The sequence below is a fragment of the Coregonus lavaretus genome (genome assembly GCF_964263955.1).
Source record: "Coregonus lavaretus genome assembly, contig: SUPER_35_unloc_1, whole genome shotgun sequence".
Taxonomy (NCBI): Eukaryota; Metazoa; Chordata; class Actinopteri; order Salmoniformes; family Salmonidae; genus Coregonus; species Coregonus lavaretus.
In genome coordinates, this window is record NW_028167181.1 from 1,056,353 (window position 1) to 1,069,109 (window position 12,757).

At 43.9% G+C, this 12,757-nt stretch overlaps 1 protein-coding gene across 1 annotated transcript in view; it reads right to left on the bottom strand.

Moving 5' to 3' along the window:
• Window positions 1-419: 419 nt before the first annotated feature.
• Window positions 420-12,757, bottom strand: part of galntl6 (polypeptide N-acetylgalactosaminyltransferase like 6) — a 41,831-nt gene continuing 29,493 nt past the window's right edge. The window contains exons 4-8 of the mRNA XM_084188519.1: window positions 9,777-9,884; window positions 9,296-9,517; window positions 4,622-4,738; window positions 2,172-2,321; window positions 420-621 (exon numbers count right to left, since the gene is read on the bottom strand). Of these exons, the coding sequence (XP_084044645.1) occupies window positions 448-621; window positions 2,172-2,321; window positions 4,622-4,738; window positions 9,296-9,517; window positions 9,777-9,884 (771 nt within the window). The 3' untranslated portion in view covers window positions 420-447. The remainder of the gene's footprint in view (window positions 622-2,171; window positions 2,322-4,621; window positions 4,739-9,295; window positions 9,518-9,776; window positions 9,885-12,757) is intronic.

Below are 12,757 nucleotides of genomic sequence, written 5' to 3' on the forward strand. Positions count from 1 at the left end.
TTTCAACCTGATACAAACAAATCCAGTCTACTGAACCTGCTGTTTTCGACCTTTGACCCATAGAGGAGCTAGAGGAGAGTGTTCGGGAGGTTTCTGTGTCCTCGACCAGCAAGGTGCCCCTGTGTGGTGGCTTAGTTAGGGTCTAGTCTAGTCTGGTTGCTTCTCTAAGGATGGGCGACCTTGAACGTCCCATCAGCCCATTGGGCAGAACCAGGCAGAATCCCAGAATCACTTTGAGCCAGGAAGGGCAGAGGATCTGTCAGACAGAACAGAAACGTAGCCCCAGCGCCCCCTCCCCCACCCCCTTCTCTTCCCCTTTGTAGCCCCCACGTTGATGAGCTGGGGGTTCTGGGAGACAGGACCGCTAGCTAACTGGCTGGCTGCTTGCTGCTGCATTGCACACATGTTTGGGGGGTTGTTGTTGTCGTGGGGGTTGGCGCCTGGTTCCTAGGAGCTGGCAGCCGCAGCGCTGTTGAATTTGTCTAGGACGGTGGCGTTGACTCTCTGGAACAGCCACTGCTGCGTCTCGGACCCAGGGTCGCACTTGTTCATGAAAATCCTCTTATCACCGGGATTGCAGTCCATGCAACCGCTGCTCACCAGGTGGTACAGCGATTTATCCTGTATGTGTTGGCCCAGGGAGAGAGAGAGAGAGAGCGTGCGAGAAAGACACAGAGCGAGAAAGAAAAAGCAAGAGAGACAGCGAGAAAGAAGAGACACAGAGAGAGAGCGCATGAGGTAGAGAGAGAGAGAGAGAGCAGGAGGCAGAGAGAGAAGAGAGGGAGGAAAAGAAGGATTGAGATAAATTAATCAAATTAAGTAGAGAGACAGGCTGCTGTTTAATCCTGCTCTCTCATCTCCCACTCCCTTCAGACAGATTACAGACGAGGAGCTGAGCAACTGACTGCAACAAGGTTTTTCCTCCCTCCGTTCTAATCTGAGTTTACTTCATTTCATGGCGAGATGGGCCTGAATTTGAGAGTTAAACTAGGCTGAGAAATATGAGTTAAACACACAATAGTTTTTAAACCCAGAGTTCCAACGCACCATTACATTACTTTTCTGAATGTATATTCTTTGGGTTCATCCTCCCTCGCATGACAGAAAGGGGAAAGTAACAAATTCAGCTGTAAAAGAAAGAGGAATTGAAGGAAGTGCGAATCATTGAAAACTGACAACACAAAATAAAAATACATCCCTGGCTTCCCATGAAAGATTATCTATGGTGATTGCAAACTATTAAATAGAGCCAGTGATGGATTCAAACTGAAGAAAGGATTCCGTGGGGAGGGATAAAGTTGTGGAGGAGTGGAGAAAGATGAGGAGGGGGAGAACGCCTCAGAGGTACTTGCCAGTAATTTTGTTCGTCTCATGCGTCCGCCTTCCTGATTTACAATGTTCACACAGCTTCAAGCACCTCAGCCCTTTAATAAGTGGCTATTGCATCTGTGTAGCCTGAGTTCCAGACCTGACTGTGTTGTCTTGCCACAGTAATGGAGGTGGCAAACACCACAAACAGATCTGGGACTCAGGCTAGCATATGTGCAACTCTGAACCTAATTGAGTCATTCTAGGCAGAACCTTAGAGAGATGGGACTGTAATGACATACTGATTTTGTACTGAGTAAACATGAATCTCTCCTCCCTAAACGATGTGGAGGAAATGGGAGTGGTGTGACGATAAAATAAGTCCCCTATTACTTTCCTCTACCCGGAACGCAGCAGTAAAAACCAACAGTGTACATCTTTTCTATCTGATGACTTTAATATTGTGTTGTGACTGAATACATCAGGCCTACTTTCCTTGACTACAGTGTTTATGTGGCTACGTATGGACATTTCCCTGGTCTGTAGGACTGATATCAAAGCAATGTAGTTAGATTGCCTTGCTGTGGCAGTGAAATTACCAAACAACTTGTGTGTATTAGCTACTGTCCTGTGGCTGTGGTAGTAATTTGAATGATGAGGTGTTTGATGTGGTGCTATAACAATAATTATACTGTATATAAGTTACCAGGCTTTCTGTTACCTTACCTTCCATCTGAGATGTAAGGTTTATCGATTATTTATGTTCCACAAGTAATACAAAGCCAATACAGAAGTAAAGTAAGTAAGTAAGTAACATACAGATACAATATAATCATTTTGTATTTAATTCTGTGTTAAGTTACCTTCCTATAGCTCCAGTGCTGGTTGCCCTTCATGCCGTGGCAGTCGTACAGTGTGACAGGGGAACTCTGGGAGATGGAGTCAAAGCAGAACTTCCTGGTGTGGAGAGGATCCCCTGGCCTGATGTCCTCTCTCCAGCCAAATGTAAAGATCTGAGTACAAACATGTAGATAGTACAAACACACAGGCACAACATGGTATCCAAGTTCAATTATGAGATTAACAGTATGAATACCCTAAATGTCATTTTAGAGGGGAATGAACATGGGGACAAGAATGCAGTGATGATTGAATACAATAACTGTCATTTTAGAGGGGAATGAACATGGGGACAAGAATGCAGTGATGATCTATTCATATTTAACAGTAAACAGCAGGAAAATGTGTTGCATATGGAGCAATCGCCAGCTGCAGTATCCTAAACTTGTTTTGTATTAAAGGAAAACTCCACCCAAAAAGGATATTTTGGTATTTGATTCATTAGTCCATTGTTGATATAGTCCCAAAATGTTTTGCATTTCAGCAATCATGTTTTCAAGATACATAACTTTCAAAATACAGAAATACAGCCAGTATGATGCAAAATGATACAAAATGCATCACACCGGCTGTATTTCTGTATTTTGAAAGTTATATATCTTGAAAACTTGATTGCTGACAAGCAAAACTTTTAGGGACTATATCAACAATGGACTAATGAAACAAATACCAAAATATAGTTTTTGGGTGGAATGTTCCTTTTAGTGTAGTTCTGTGTATTTCATATATTATGGTTCATTTGAGAGACTAAGCGTTGCGAGGGCTGTTTTGCAGACAGCATGTTGCGACTAATCTTTCATCAAACGATTGCAATGATAATCTTTAATCAAAGGATTTGCAGGGTACCCTCCCAAAAAGGTATTTCTTGCAAAAAAGACTTTGGTCTTAAAGGGGCAATCTGCAGTTCAAACAAAAACATTTGCAAGTTATATTCTTCAAGTGTCAATGGATACATATAATTCAAGTCCCAAAATGGATGTAGCAATCACAGATTGCCACTTTAATGGGACTCCCTGCCTAAATAAAGATTAAATAAATAAAACATACAGCTACAGTATGACTCATGGAAGGGTCATTCTTGACTATTAGTTACTGACTGACTGACTGAATGAATGATTAACAGGCCGGACTCATGGAGGGGTCATTCCTGACTATTACTGACTGACTGACTGGCTGAATGATTAACAGGCCGGTGATGTGCTGTACCAAGAGCCATACAGTATAATATAGTATAGACTACACCGTACTATACAGTATAATATAGTATAGACTACCCCCTACTATACAGTACAATATAGTATAGACTACACCCTACTATACAGTATAATATAGTATAGACTACCCCCTACTATAGAGTATAATATAGTATAGACTACCCCCTACTATACAGTATAATATAGTATAGACTACCCCCTACTATACAGTACAATATAGTATAGACTACACCCTACTATACAGTATAATATAGTATAGACTACACCCTACTATACAGTATAATATAGTACAGACTACACCCTACTATACAGTATAATATAGTATAGACTACACCCTACTGTACAGTACAATAAAGTATAGACTACACCCTACTATATAGTACAATATAGTATAGACTACACCCTACTATACAGTATAATATAGTATAGACTACACCCTACTGTACAGTACAATAAAGTATAGACTACACCCTACTATATAGTACAATATAGTATAGACTACACCCTACTATACAGTATAATATAGTATAGACTACACCCTACTATACAGTACAATAAAGTATAGACTACACCCTACTATACAGTATAATATAGTATAGACTACACCCTACTATACAGTACAATATAGTAGAGACTACACCCTACTATACAGTATAATATAGTATAGACTACCCCCTACTATACAGTATAATATAGTATAGACTACACCCTACTATACAGTATAATATAGTATAGACTACACCCTACTATACAGTATAATATAGTATAGACTACACCCTACTATACAGTACAATATAGTAGACTACACCCTACTATACAGTATAATATAGTATACACTACACCCTACTATACAGTACAATATAGTATAGACTACACCGTACTATACAGTATAATATAGTATAGACTACACCCTACTATACAGTATAATATAGTATAGACTACACCCTACTATACAGTACAATATAGTATAGACTACACCCTACTATACAGTATAATATAGTATAGGTCCTGTGTAGCTCAGTTGGTAGAGCATGGCGCTTGCAACGCCAGGGTTGTGGGTTCAATTCCCATGGGGGGCCAGTATGAAAATGTATGCACTAACTGTAAGTCGCTCTGGATAAGAGCGTCTGCTAAATGACTAAAATGTAAATGTATAGACTACACCCTACTATACAGTATATGGCTCTGGTTGTACCTACCTGTTCGTGTGCCCAGGTGCGTTCAGCCCCCTCCTTCAGACAGGCGTCCAGTCGCAGCTCTGTCCCTGTGGGGCCGTGCTTGGAGTCTATGCACAGACCTGATGCAGCGTTACGAATCTACAAGGACACAAAGAGAGAGAGAGCTCAGTTAAAACCAAACACACACACACACACTTCGAAGCCTCCCAAAAACAGCAAAAGGGAGGTTCGGTGAAGACTTGCACGCACACACACACGCACCATGCATTATAGATCTATAGATATAGAGACCACAGGATGAGATATCAACATCAGCTTCTCTCTGAGGCTCGACGCTCTGATCACAGGACTCCAGAGTATAGTGAGTGGAATCCATGGCAACCTTCCAAACAGACAGTACACAGTAACTTAGTACAAGCAGCCAACTTTTTATACACAGTATGTGGTTTTAAGTAACAGCATATGATCTGACATGGTATCAAAGCTCTCACAGTTTGCTGACAAGATCTACTCTCACCAGTGACTGTAAGAGATAAGCTAATTCGTTCCTGGAGCATCTTTCTCCCTCAAAGCCTGAGTTAATAGGCGCCCCTACTGTGAAAACTTTTAAAGTTTCAGAGTTACTTGGCTCTAACACACATTTGATTGACTGTCTCATTTGCCTAATTCTCTTTATAGCATTCAGGTGAGCTTGGCTGGTTTCACAGTATGGCTCAATAATGCATGAGTCCAGCAGCACTGCATCTAAAGTAGCCTGGTCTCTGTCTGTCTCTGTGGCCCTCACTAACACATTCAGAGGAGAGAGAGAGGCGAGGGCAGAGGAGAGGAGAGGGCAGAGGAGAGGAGAGAGAGAGAGGCGAGGGCAGAGGAGAGGAGAGAGAGAGGCGAGGGCAGAGGAGAGGAGAGAGAGAGAGGCGAGGGCAGAGGAGAGGAGAGAGGAGGAGGAGGAAGACAGAGGGCAGAGGAGGAGAGAGGGGGGAGAGTGAGTTAGAGTGTGTGAGAGATATAGAGATGGATAGAGCTGGAGAGAGAGAAAGATAGTGAGGGAGCGCGAGAGAGAGAAAGAGAGAGAGAGAGAGATTGAGAGAGAGATAGAGAGAGAGAGAGAGAGAGAGAGAGAGAGAGAGAGAGAGAGAGAGAGAGAGAGAGAGAGAGAGAGATAGAAATGGTTGGAGAGAGCAGGTCCTACAGGGTCAGACTGAGACACTTTATTTGACAGGAGGGAGACCAGGGATGGAATACTCAGAGGGAGGTGTTTTGCATAGGGTTGATTCTCTTTTAAACGTTGTTCCTCTGCTCGCCACTAGATGGGGCCAAAGTCATTAGCTAGGACTGTAGCAAATGATGGTGATTGTTTGACTGTTAGTGTGGAGAATGTCTGACAACAACGCTATGGTTGGCTCTGAAAATGTTGATTATAAAAATGTATACCAACTCAATGTCAGCTCTCCTCAATGTTGTGCATGTTTTTCTAATAATAGAGTACAGATTACGGCTTTTATTTGGGGACAGGATAACCTATGTTTCTTTTATGGAGTTATGCACTTGAGATACAAACTCTTGAGCTATGAAAAATGGAGCAACAAAAACTAAACTAAAGGAATGAGAGAAAAATTCTCTATAAAATGGCGGCACATTTCTTGCCTCAGTGCTTGGTGTCCCTTTGGCTGGTCCTGCATCTAAACTAGAGAGGCTCTCCCCTTTTCCCATCATGAATGAGTGACATTTCAGGACAAGTGATTTCAACAACAGGAACATCCATTAGGTACAGGTCAGATGTCACCAATTTTCCACAGGCAGCCCCATCTCTGGAAGGTCACATTGTCACCCACACATAGTTCTACTCTGAGATAAGATGACTTATAATCTCTAGGATGCAGCCAACGGGAAAATACAGGGAAAACACAGTTTTCCTGACATAGACCTAATTCAATCGGACTCTATTCCAAAAGGATAATATATACCAATAATACCAATATTTTTTGCGAAGTTCTACAGTAATTTACATGGCAAACAATATTAAGAGTTTAGTCCTTTAAATGCTGCAAACAAACTTTGCACTTTTGTGCCTATCAGGCACCCGTGGAGCTGCATTACCGTGTAATAAAGTAAAAGGCTTTGGCAGAAGTGGAGTCGGAAATGCTAAATAATACCCACCTGCATTGCAATTCAGAAACTTCTAATAATCAAACTCCCTCAGCCTGCCGCCCGCATCGACAAAGTGCATTTAACCACACGGTCATTAGGAGTAAACTGCTGATCGCTCTGAAAGACCAATAATGGAGCCAGAATTGTACAGTATAATGGGCCTTCACTCTCCACTTTTCCCAAGCCTCATCTGTCTGAAATGGGCCCAGGAGCAAAGTGCTTATGCCTGATGCCATGCCCATCAACATGCCAGTGCTGATGTGGAGACACAGTTAGAGACGAATCAAAAGGCCTGATGATTGCATCACTTAAAGTGATTTAGACCTATTGAAGGAGCCGTGATGTGGAGTTGTGGGGAGGGAGGGAGATTGGATGTTGGGGAGGGGGGCATAGTGACAGCCCCCTATTTACCCAGTCTGCACAGCTCCGAGGCTGAGGTGTCGAGAAGGCTGACCCCCTGATTGTCATCTTCCATAGATGTAGAGGAAGTTTAATCTGAGCTCTCTCGCCTTCTCTCTGTCTGTCTCACAATCTCACTCTCTCTTTGTCCCTCTGATCTTATCCCCTTCTCTCTCTCTCTCTCTCTCTCACACACACTCTCTCTCTCTCTCTCTCTCTCTCTCTCTCTCTCTCTCTCTTTCTGTCGGTCTCCCCCCTCTCTCTTCTCTCACCCTCTCCTCCCTTGTCTCTCTGTCTTGCAATCTGGGCTTGAATACCCAATGAGAGATCTTTATAGTTCCATAGATCAGGCGGGGTGACAGCGGGGTGACAGGCGGGGTGACAGGCAGGGTGAGAGCCAGAGAAGAGACGGCACATGAAGCTGTCAGCCTGACGGTAAAATGACTATCATCCTCACACGGGGGAGGAATGAGGAGATATTGACCTACCGTGCAAACATTTTCTCATCAAGATATACACCGCTTCATTTCTTATTTACTATCCATGTTCACCTCTGGCTTATACGGAAGGAGTGGTTAATCAGCAGGGACGGTAATAAGCTGGGACTTGTGTCGTGTGTGTGTGTGTGTGTGTGTGTGCGTGTGTGTGTGTGTGTGTGTGTGTGTGTGTGTGTGCTTGTACAATTTGTGCTAATGGCCTTGTAGACGTGAACAGCAGAGAGCAGGAAAGGTGGGTCACCGTGGAGACGGTCTTCCATTCTACCTATTATAATTAGTACCCTGACCTAGGAGCCAGGACGTCAGAAAAACACAGAAAATGAGATTTTCTAAAAGAAGGCAGAGCAAGGAATCCAATTATGTCTAACGCAAAATTAATTACATTTGTCATATTAACGTGCAATGTGTTCGCCGTGAGCGTTCTGAAATGTTTCAGGGGCTTGAGAGGAGGATGTGGTTTCCTTCCGGCATATAGGATGAATTAATTAGTGAATGATATATTCCAGGTCCATCTAACCATCTATCAGTGATGATTAAAAACACTCCTGCCCCCAACCTCCCTATGGAAAAACACAGGTTGGGAAACAATCTCCATGAATACCTGATTCTTAGCCTGGAATCCCCACTGTTTAAATGGTCAACTGAGCATACGAGTGTGGATTCCAGGCTACCTGATTCCAGCTCCTGCATTTACGGGCATGATTGCCTGAGGCTAGATCTCATCCTCACAGAGCGCAGATAGATAGAGTGAGATAGTGTGTGTGTGTGTGTGTGTGTGTGTGTGTGTGTGTGTGTCAGAGAACAGATGAGTGTGATAGTAATAAAATACCAAGGCCATCTCCAGCCCCATCCCTTCACAGGTAACACAGAGAGGCCTTATATATATATCTCAGGATACGACGCAGAAAACTGCATGTCATGTTTATGGACAATGTATAGTAGTAGAGACAAACTACAATGCAGAGCTGCTACTTATGGTTTGTGGGGGGAGTGATGCATTGAGTCCAGCTGTGTCCGTTTTGTGACATTGTCTACTCTAAAACATTTCATTACCAGGCTGCTGGCTGCCTGTTCGATATGAGAAACGCATTACGTTTCAGCGAGCACCAGACATTCATAAATCAATGAACATGGTATGAGTTCCAAATGGCACCCTATTCCCTATATAGCGCACTATTTTGGACCAGAACCCTCTGGCCAAAAGCAGTGCACTATAAAGGGAATAGGGTGCCATTTTGGACACAGTATGGTAGAAAAATTGCCTTTTGTGACACACCTGTGGAGGCATTTAGGGACCGTCTCTTAGCTGATGTATTGGTGTCTGGAAATAGATTCATTCATTACAATACCAGCTAAAAATACACAAGAAACCAAATCAGCCTTTGGATACTGCTCCGCCTTAGCTGTTATTGGTGGCATGTACGACAGTGGGTTTATGTAGCGCCTAAGTATTGTGAGAAGTCCTGTTATTTGTATCAATGCCTCAGTAAGGGACCTCGAAAACATGACCTGACGTTTCATTTTGGATTCTAAGGTCATCACATATGCTTTTATATGCCTTTGTATGCCTTTCTGTTTGTGTATGTGTGTGTGTGCGGGCTCTTGTATGTGTGTGTGTGTGGTCGTTCTGCATGTATTCCTAACTTCCTACCTCTCCCCAGGCGGCAGGCAGCGGCTCCACAGTGGGGTAGTACTTGGCCAGGTCCCAGGCTACAGCATTCATGTACCACTTGAAGTCCTTACACTTGAGGTGTCTCCTCAGCTCCTTCTGGGCCGTCAGGTCCCCGGTGGACAGGTGGCGGTACTCCGGACGGCGCTGGTAGATGAACTCGGTGTACTCATCCATCCATGTCTCGGCCACCCTCTTCAGGTTCTGAGATAAGGGAGAGAGACAGGGAGGGAGAGATGGGGTAAGGAGATGGAATGTCTGTGTGTTTAGCTTATCACAGCACACTTCACAGTGCGCCGAGTTAGTCAGACCTCATCTTAAATCAGATAGATGGCTGGACCTACATCCTCAGTTTGACTATCAGCCATGTGCCAATTAATGAATAAACAACCAGTCAAAATGTATGCATGTTAGCCATAACCAGTTGATGGAAGCAGTGTATTGACTGGTCACTCTGACTTACTCTAGCTAGGCTTGTTCCGGACGGCACTTTGTAGGGGACGTATTTCCTGTAGATATGTCCTACTCGGGAGCATGGTACGTCGTACATACTGCCCCCACACATCCATACCTGAAGGGAGATGGAACACAAAAAATACCTCAGTACATTACTTCAAAACCTTTCTATCAACCTGCTAACTATGTGTTCTAAGCAAGGCCGCAAAACCTTTCTAACTCAACCAACTGTGTGTTGTAAGTACATTTACATTTTAGCAGACGCTCTTATCCAGAGCGACTTACAGTTGCATACATTACTTTTTATTTTTTATACCCCCTGTGAGAATCAAACCCACAACCCTGGCGTTGCAAACGCCATGCTCTACATCCCCTGCCGGCCATTCCCTCCCCTACCCTAGACGACACTGGGCCAATTGTGCGCTGCCCCATGGGTCTCCCGGTCGCGGCCGGCTACGACAGAGCCTGGATCTCTAGTGGCACAGCTAGCACTGCGATGCAGTGCCTTAGACCACTGCGCCACTCGGGAGACTTGAGTTGCAAAGTAGGGTTGCGAAATTTTGGGAACTTTCAATAAATTCTCTGGTTTTCCCGAAATCCCAGAATCAGGAGGGAATAAACAGGAAATCCTGAATCATCCAACCAGGTATTCTGGAAAACCAGAGAATGTATTGAAAGTTCCCGACATTTTGCAACCCTAGTTGTGAGCATTGAAGTAAAGAAAGTCAGCAAGGCCGCAAAGAAAAAAGAGAACCCACTCTTTGTTTTTCCTCTTTTCCCAGAAAGGAATCACAGGTATTTTTCGATTTCAAAGCCCTGAGTTCTTGTGGACTGAGTTATTTTCAGAGTGAGGGTATTGTTGTTGAAATGGCTGTGTAGCTGGGTTCGTGTTCTGCTTGTTGCAAGACCCTAATACAGACAACCTATTGTCACTCTGTCCACACTTGAAGTGGATTCCCACTTTGTCTGCTTGGCAGGGCCACATTATAAGCCTCTTTGAGCGGAGGGACTGAAAGGAATCCTATTTCCAGAGCACTCCACTAGATACCCCTCTTTTCCTGCATCAAAGGAACAGATAGAAAGAACAGGGGGAGAGAGAAGGAGGAAGGAAGAGGGCATGTGTCAGTAGTGGTACTATGAACCCCTTCAGTCTTCTGTCCTCTCCCTTACTGACTCCTTTGCTGCCTCCCTTACCGTCTCCCTTGCTCTCTCCCTTACTGCCTCCCTTACCGTCTCCCTTGCTCTCTCCCTTACCGTCTCCCTTGCTCTCTCCCTTGCTCTCTCCCTTACTGCCTCCCTTGCTCTCTCCCTTACTGCCTCCCTTGCTCTCTCCCTTACTGCCTCCCTTGCTCTCTCCCTTGCTGTCTCCCTTACTGCCTCCCTTACTGTTTCCCTTACTATCTCCCTTGCTGTCTCCCTTACTGCCTCCCTTGCTCTCTCCCTTACTGCCTCCCTTACCGTCTCCCTTGCTCTCTCCCTTACTGCCTCCCTTGCTCTCTCCCTTGCTGTCTCCCTTACTGCCTCCCTTGCTCTCTCCCTTACTGCCTCCCTTGCTCTCTCTCTTACTGCCTCCCTTATAGCCTCCCTTGCTCTCTCCCTTACTGCCTCCCTTACTGTCTCCCTTGCTCTCTCCCTTACTGTCTCCCTAACTGTCTCCCTTGATCTCTCTTCCTCCCTATACTTATCTTTATCTCTTCATGTCCCTCCATTCTTTCTCATTCCTCTCCCCTCTTTCCCTCCCTCTCTCCCTCTTAGAATTAGAGTGGTCATGCTGACTGTTTGGAAAGGATCCTGGGACATTTCACCTCTCCTCCGCTTCTCCTCCTCTCTCCCGCTGTGTGTGTGAGCGCTCCACCTCTCTCCCTGCTCTGCCATATCAAACGAGGCAGGGTGCTTTCCTGTGGAGCATCAGGTTAATGGTCAAGCTGGCTTTACATGCTTCATTGACATGTGGAGAGATTCCTCCAGTCTTCAGAAAATGGTATCATCAGAGGACAAGTGTAGATGTTCATTAACCTCTCATATCAGCAGAAATATGAGGGTTTTATGAATTATTCCCATGTGTTCATGAGTAACTAGTTTTAGCGTACAACTCATAGGAAGAGGTAAAATACCTTGAGATGCTTTGATGATATCTCTTCAATGTGAGACACAACCAGTGTCAATAGATTGTCAGTCTAACATCTACCATATATAGGCTAACTGTCAGACATCCATATTCAGTGGCAGTAGGGGAAAGTGGGGTAAGTTGAGCCAAAGGGCTAAGTTGAGCCACCCTTGTTTCTAAGAAGCCATACACAAAATTAATCATTTGACCAAATATTTAGGGAGAGGTCATCATTTCATGGAGTCTGTGAAGGAAGAAACCACATGGAAAAAGTGGTAAGCAGGTTAGGTCCAAAAAGTCAAATGAATTTATTGTGTTAGAGGTTTCATGATGCGTGTATCTAAACCAAAGTAGATCATTTTAAGTGTTCTATACATTAGTTGGGGTCTCTATAAGCTTCAATATGAGGTCCTAAACCTAGCCTGAAAGTGCATCCTTGTAGCTGTGTGGGCTAATATAGTCCTTGGGGTAAGTTGAGCCAATGGTTGAGCCAATGGCAAGTTGAGCAAATTGAAGTATTTTCTTCCCAAGCGTAATACAAGGAATTATTGGTGGGATATGAGGCAACAACAGGGCCTGGCTGATGTTTTAAAAAATTATTAAAAGACCAAAAAGCAATTGTGATTATGTTGAACTGTGTTTGGGAAATAAAGATGGTTTTAAAAATGTACAGAAATGTGTAGGCGGCATTGCTATATTTTCAAAACTGTAATGTTTACATTAATTCTGATTATTTCCAGGGATACACAACATCCTGAAATATATGTAGATGTCTTTGTTAGAAATAATACTATATTTCACAGACAGAGTGATGCTGAATGTATAAAATGGCTCTCCTTACCCCCCTCTCCCCTAAGTAACTGGACCAGACCACTCTGAAC